The 7,522-nt window shown below is 36.0% G+C and overlaps 1 protein-coding gene across 1 annotated transcript in view; it reads right to left on the bottom strand.

Annotated features, from left to right (window-relative positions):
- Positions 1–535: 535 nt before the first annotated feature.
- Positions 536–7,522, bottom strand: part of LOC121429226 — a 45,107-nt gene continuing 38,120 nt past the window's right edge. The window contains exon 10 of the mRNA XM_041626186.1: positions 536–709. Coding sequence (XP_041482120.1) covers positions 578–709 — 132 coding nt within the window. The 3' untranslated portion in view covers positions 536–577. The remainder of the gene's footprint in view (positions 710–7,522) is intronic.

Here is a 7,522-nt window from a genome sequence, read left to right as displayed (position 1 = left end):
TTGTTTAACATCAATCAATTTCTTCTTCCTCTTTCATCGTTTGAAAAATTATTTGATGCTATACTTTCATCTGGTTTTAATACATATCTCTGAGCCTATATACTTCTATACAAAAATTTTACGTGAATACAATGTCATAATTCAGAGGCGCATAAACTGGTTACAAATTTGTTTACAAGACATGTGCATGCGTCCTGCTCATGCACGATTTCAAAAGAATAATGTAAAAATTCAGTTTTCAGGTCTAAATAATACTTACATTCAGCACTTATTGTTCGCATTGTGATTTCTTATGAGATACGTAAACTGCTTATTAATTTCTACAATAATGTTCCCTTAGTCAGTTTAATACATTACCAATTTTAAATCGCTCGTATTATTCATTTAGTATACTTATTCTGTTTTTATATTACTTAAAACGAAGCTTGTACTGTTCATATTAAGCTCAGGTTGTATGTCTGCTTTTCACAATCAATATCCTAATTCATCCCTCGAATAAAGTCCTCTCAGATGAGCCAGGTGCCTCATCTGCTTGATCATTATTTCATTCGGCCTTTCAAAAACATCATGAAATCGTTCAACACTTGTGTTCTTTTTCAGACGTGTGCTCAGTAACTTGACGAGATTTCTCCCTGAAGACATTGGTGACATCAACTGGAATGAACACAAGAGCTAGCACACATCCTGATTGCCGAATCTGATCCAAAACCTATGAATGAAATTTTTTTATTATTACATTTTTGTTTTATATTAACTTTTAGTTTTATTTCAGTCTTTTAAAAAAAAAAACAGGGTAATCATTTCAGAGCCAAGCGGCCTGCTTTTCAAAAGAGCCCTGTTACATGAATATTTCATACAAATGAGAACTTATAATGTACAAAACCATACAGACAGAACTACACAAAATAACACAACACACATGTAGTTAAACTATATTAGCTAAAATAATCTAAACTGAACTAAACTAAACTACACTAAAACTTAACTAAAAATATAAAAAAAAACAAGACATGGAAAAGGAAAAGGAAACCGTGCAGCACGACATAAAGAGCTTGACTTCTATTATTATAATAAAAATGAACTAGCCAAGAATTTCCTGCATTATATTAACGACTGATTAACCTGCGTCGTTGTATAAATTTGAAAAAAAAACACACTTTCGCCCCATGTTTACAGTAGACCTATCAGGCCAGTAGCCAGGGAGGTTCCCTGAAGAAGAAAAGGTGAGGGGAGAAGAAAGATGAATTAGGGAAGGAAAGAAAAAAGTAAATGAAACAAGGGGAGGAGAACAATTTTTAAAAAGAGAAATCTTTAAAGTCATTTCACATATGTATAAAATAACAAAAAAATCGCTCGCTCTTGGCGCTCACTTGAGGAGATGAGAATCTGCTGAAGAGATTTAAATAGTGCAAGAACATTTCGTTTTTTAGGTCAATCACCTATGCACAAATTATCATGCTTCAAATCCAACAAGCGGTCTTTCATCTGTCCCTTTGTGGTAACCAGGCCTACACATTGTATATCAAAGGTTTCCAGGGCTTTGCAATCGCATTAATTGTTAGATACTAATCCTGTTCAATTGTTCATTGATTTTAGAATATAAGGTCTAAATCGCCCCCAAATTTCAGCTCGCGCTCTGCGCGCGCCTTATTTTAAAGTAACATCCAAAGGTAACATCTATTATCCTCTTCTAGTCTAGGAGCCAGGGGGCTTTATTCAGAATTTTTGGTGGGGAAGGTTTGACAAGTTTATCCGGGGTAAAATTGTGCGGTGATTCCAAAAATGCCACTCTTATTGACCGTACTCACGCCAAAAATGACCATTTTGACCACTCTTTGGAAAATGGTCCCTTAACAGACTGCTTTTGTAGCCACATGCAATTAAAAGAGTTAATCTTAAGTAGAAATGCACACAGATTCCAGATAAAGTGCTTTCATTTGCCAAAATCACAATAGCAGTGGTCATTTTGGCCATAATTTGGCCAAAAATGACAATTTTCATGATTTTTTGGCCGAAATGTATTACAAATATTGATCAGAGCTTCGACTGGATGTTTTTAGAAATCCACATTTATTTTCAAAATGTGCGCTGGATCATAACCATCAACCTCATGTAATTTATTCCATCAGTTTTTACCTATGAGGGTCATTTTGGGTACTTTAGACATAACTGACCATTCGCGCAATTTGCATTATTACATGTAACCTTCAAATAGGCAGGAAATTGAGGTCTTCAGCATGTTTTTTCTTATTCCCTTATAAATTGAGAATGCATTTAAATGTCCTTCATGTGTAAAATTTTATGCTGATTCCAAATATATCAGTCTAAATGACCCTATTTAACAGTTTAAGGTCATTTTGGCCACTTATGACCCTTAAAATGACCAATGACATCAGTTCAATTTATCCAAAAATACTTTGAACGTTACCAGAATCGTTACAAGGGCATACTGTGACACCTAACATTGGTGTATTAATCCTTGAAATTGAACATCTCAAAAGTATTTTGACCTAATGCAGTTTATTCCATCAGTTTTGACCTATGAGGGTTACTTGGCGTACTTTAGCCACAACTGACCATTTACGCAGTTTTGCATATAATAAACTGCACATAAAATGGCCAATAACATCAGTTCAATTTATCCAGAAATACTTCGAATGTTACCAGAATCTTAACAAGGCTGTGCTGTAATACCCAACACTGGTGAATGAATCCTTAAAATTGAGCATCCCCAAAGTTGACTACCTTGGTCATTTTGGCCACCTTGACCCCCCGGCCAGCCCTGCTCATTGTGTATGTTAATTCAGGTGATATCGAACATGGTGAGGAGAAATTTTGGATTGCGTTAATATTAGCATCAATTATTGTTAAATGGGGAAGTTTGAAAGCTTCTTGGTGGAAATCATTGAAATTATTCCACACAGACCATAACTATTGGACCCTGTGGTCATTTTGACCACGTTTCCCTCAATATTGACCAGTGACCATGGACCCTAGGAATCTCCAATTAGTGGAGACATCAGCTAAGAGAGAGACCTTGCATGCTTTGATGAGTCAAAAAGGGCTCAAATGCTGGTCAGTATCATTATCAGCATGAGCTACCAATAATCGGTGAAGAGTGTCATAATTGTGATAAAATCCTTTACATCGTGCATACATAAGGTTGTTTGACCATGGCACTGTGGTCATTTACATGATTTTAGCCACCATGACCACACAGTAAATGTTTATGGAAACCTCACATATGTGGGGCAGTAAATTCAGGAATGAGACACTTTAGCATCATTTACATGTTATTTTAAGACACTTTTCTAGATTAATGTAGATTAATGATTCCAAATATATTAGTCTTAATGACCATTTATGAGCTAGTGGTCATTTTGGTCGCTTTTGGTCCCGACAATGACCAATCACATTTGCATGTAACAAAGAGGATTCAAATGTTGTTGTCGCTCCGTATTGTTAATAAGATGTATTTTATCAATTATTGATTTCAATATGATATGACTAATAGCACATTATCAAAATTTTGAAACCAATTTGGCCATTTTGACTATCTATCGCATGTATGACTTTTGTAAATAAACATGACAGGAGCAATTGTGGAAATGCGTTCAATCCCTTTCGATTGGAAATATTAAAAGCTCACCTTGAGTAAAAAAAATTGTGCCAAATACCTCACCATTTGGTCATTGCGTGGTCATTGAGTAGCCATAACATCATTCCCTCATTTTTTATTTAAATTATACAGATAACTATATTCTAGAGGAATGTACTAATCCTGAACTCAAAGGTGCGTCATTACAATGCTATTGGTCAAAGTGGATTTCACGAATAGATTTAACCATGGTGCATTTTTATTACCTTTGCCATTTTGTGTAATGTTTCACAAACCTCACATTGGCATGATTGGTAAAGTTGAAAGTGGAAAACTTGCCCTAAATTGTTAAAGAGTGACCAAAATTCGGCACAGAGAATAATTTCATATAGAGAATGTATTTTATTACCCAGTACGTCTTCAAAAGAATTAAGGGTAAGTTTGCTGCTCACCAATCATGCCAATGTGAGCTTTGTGAATCACTGTACAAGAAAAAACAAAGATTGTAAAAATGAATGATAGTTAAAACTCTTTGTGAACTTCACTGTGACCTATTTTGCTTTGTAATGATTCTCAGTACAATTTGACTTTAAAGAAGGAAAATAATTCTGGCTATTTAGGAACATACAGTGATCAAAGGGGCCACAGTAGACAGTCACATGATATTTGGCACAATTTTTACTCAAGGTGAGCCTTTAATATTTCCCATGAAAAGGGATTACGCATTTCATCATGTTCATAGACCTACAATTACTGCTAAGTCAATTTTATTTCAAAATTCACACATTGGATAAACGGTCAAAGTGGCCAAAGTGGTCACATTTTGATTATGTACTATTAGTAATATCATATTGAATTAAATAATTTGTCACTGATTATGATTGATACAACAAATCTTACAAAAATATAGAGCAAGAACATTGGAATACTTTTGATACATGTAATTGTCATTGCTAATTGTAGGGACCAAAATGACCACTAAGTAGTCATTAAGACTGATATATTCTAAATCATTGTATTAATCTGGTGCAGAAAGTTTTTGTAATATGTCTTATCTAACATCATTCTTGAATTCGTTTCCATGAATTACAAAGTGGTTAATGTGCATAAAATCATGAAAATGACCAAAGTGCATGGTCAAACAACCTTATGTGTACTTGATGTAAAGGTTTTTATCACATTCATTAAACTCTTGATTATTGGTGTAGTAGCTCAAGCTGAAAATAATATTAAGCAACATTTGAGCTCTTTTTAAATCAAATAATGTGTGGTGACGAGAAATTATTGAGGAAAGGTGATCAAAATTACCACAAAGTCCAATAGTTCGGCCAATAACACTGATTTATATGAAATCCTTGCATTGATTTTCACCCCAAAGCTTTCAAATTTTTCCAATTTAACAATAATTGATGCTAATATTAACACAATCCTGAATTGTCTCCTCACTATGTTCCAGGCGCGTACGCAAGGGGGGGGGGTTTCGGGGGTTCAACCCCCCCCTTTTCGTTTCCTTTTTTTTTTTTTTTTTTTTTTGCTTGTCTCCCCAGAGGTCGGTCTGGTCAAGGAGTTATCGGGCAAGAGCCTGATAACTCCTTGGTCTGGTTACGGACAGTTCCCCTACCCAATAATGTATATGACAGCAATAATGAACAGCCTCATGTTTCCGACGAAAAACACAGAAAAAATTTCCGCTCGCTTCGCTCGCTCCATTTTATTATATCTTTTATTTCCGCATGTCGCCGACATGATCACGGTATCGCCATTAACAAGGCCATACATGATTATCATGATGTATACTTATGAATACAAGTGAACCAAGACAAAGACATACGTTTTCTTACAAAATATGTTTTACCAATATGAAAACCAAAATGACGGAAAACGCTAAAATGTCGGTTAGCTCGCTCCGCTCGCTCGTAATAATTTATGAAATTCCATAAGTATCTTGTCTCCTGTTCAAGGCCGTATTATGAGTGTTACGAATAGAAGGACATGTAGCATCGATTAATACTTGATTTACTAACAAACTATTGACAAGAAATGTATGTTTTGACGGGAAAACGTGAAAATTTCGGCTCGCTCACTCCGCTCGCTCGTTATCATTTATGAAATTTCTTGAGTTTCTAGTCTCTTGATCAAGGCCATATCATGAGACTTACGAGCAGAAGGACATGCATCATCAACTAATATGTAATCATTACCAACAAGCTATTGAGAAGAATTGTATGTTTTGACGGAAAAACGCAAACATTTCGGCTCGCTTGCTCCGCTCGCTCGTAATTATTCATGACATTTCTCAAGTTTCTAGTGTTCTGATCAAGGCCATGTCCAGGCACGTAGCCAGGGGGGCGGTCGCCCCTCAAAAAAACGTCCCCAAAAAGAAAAAAAAAGAAGGGAAAAAAGGAGAGGAGAAAAGGAAAAGGGAAGGAAGGAAAGGGAAGAAAGGTAACTTTGTGTTTTTTCTATTTATTCTTTATTTTTTTCTCAAAAGAGAAACTCCTTCACTCTTCTTGCTTTAAATTCATATATGAATTTTGCTTCCGCGCTGCGCGCGGTTAAATGACAATATTGAAGTTCTCCATTGTTCCCCCACCTTTTCTCTAACCCTGTTTTTCCACCTCAGCTATGTGCTTCTTGCCAGTTAAAGTTAAAATTGTATACATTAGGGCATGAATTTGAGTAAGGTTAGGCCGAAGTAAATGTATGAAGTTATCTTTTTTTTCAATTGATCGCGCAACTTCTGGTCTGGTCGGCTCCGAGCGGGTAAAATCTTTATATCAGTTTCTGCCGTCACCTCCATAAAGTCAGCTTCTCCCGCTTTTCAGCTCATTACTATAAACGACCATAATTTGGGGGCAAACAGGTTCCTAATTTAAAAAGAGGAAGGTATGGAATTCGTGTCGTATTAAATAAAAAAGTACAATATATTTTTTTTTATCAAATTGTATTAAACTTCATGTCATTTCCCTGTATACATTCATCTCCTGTCCTGTTTTGCGCCCTCAGTTTGAAATTTTGAATGACACTTAAGTTTCTTTATATTCAAAATGAAGCGCTTCAGGATAAGTCAAAAAAAATTAATCATCCTTTATTATATAGATAGATAATTTCAATAAATCACAGAAGTTTCAACTTTATGCGCACTATTTTCCTTGTAATGAAGTTCAATAATCTTAGAAAATCAATTGAATTAGAGACGATTGGGTATTAGAGATATCTACATTTGATGAAACGTCCGCCCTTTGAAATTTCAGAGTTTCATTGCTCATCGCGGGGAGGAATATCTTCCTCTACCAATCTTCTCCTCTGTTTTGCGAGTTAAAAATATGCACTGATGCTAAATTGTTTGTAATCAAATCTGATCTTTCCAAAGAAAGTTTCAATATATCTTTGAGAATACCCTTTTCTCGGGACCCTTTTTATGACAAGAAAAATTGATAAATCACTTTAGCTTCCGCGCTTCGCGCGGAGTTATTATCATTTTAATTTCCTCCATTGTATACCTCTTTTGTGCGTTTACAATCACTTTTGAAAACAAGGTTCAAAATCGCAATATAGTCAACCGAATTGGAGGTACTAGAGACAAGAGAAACGGCTCCTTTTCATTTTAATTTATGAAACACTAAAGCTTCGCGCTTCGCGCGGGAGGGGGAAACTCCCCCTCCCTGCACCCACCCCCTATGGAGCGCGCTTCGCGCGCTCTGTAAGTGTTGGCACGCTTCCCGTGCATTTACCGCCCCCTCCAAAATGAAATCCTGGCTACGCGGTTGGCCATATCATGAGTGCTACGATCCGAAGGACATGTAGCATCGACTATGATACCATGGACCTACCACTCTCAGTGGTAGGTCCATGATGATACCAACAAACTATTGACAAAAAGGTTATGTTTTCAACGCAAAAACGAGAACATTTCTGCTCGCT

Source organism: Lytechinus variegatus, chromosome 15 (assembly GCF_018143015.1).
Source record: "Lytechinus variegatus isolate NC3 chromosome 15, Lvar_3.0, whole genome shotgun sequence".
Lineage (NCBI taxonomy): Eukaryota > Metazoa > Echinodermata > Echinoidea > Temnopleuroida > Toxopneustidae > Lytechinus > Lytechinus variegatus.
The sequence above is the reverse complement of the archived record's forward strand: the minus strand, read 5'-3'. Positions and strand labels throughout refer to the sequence as shown.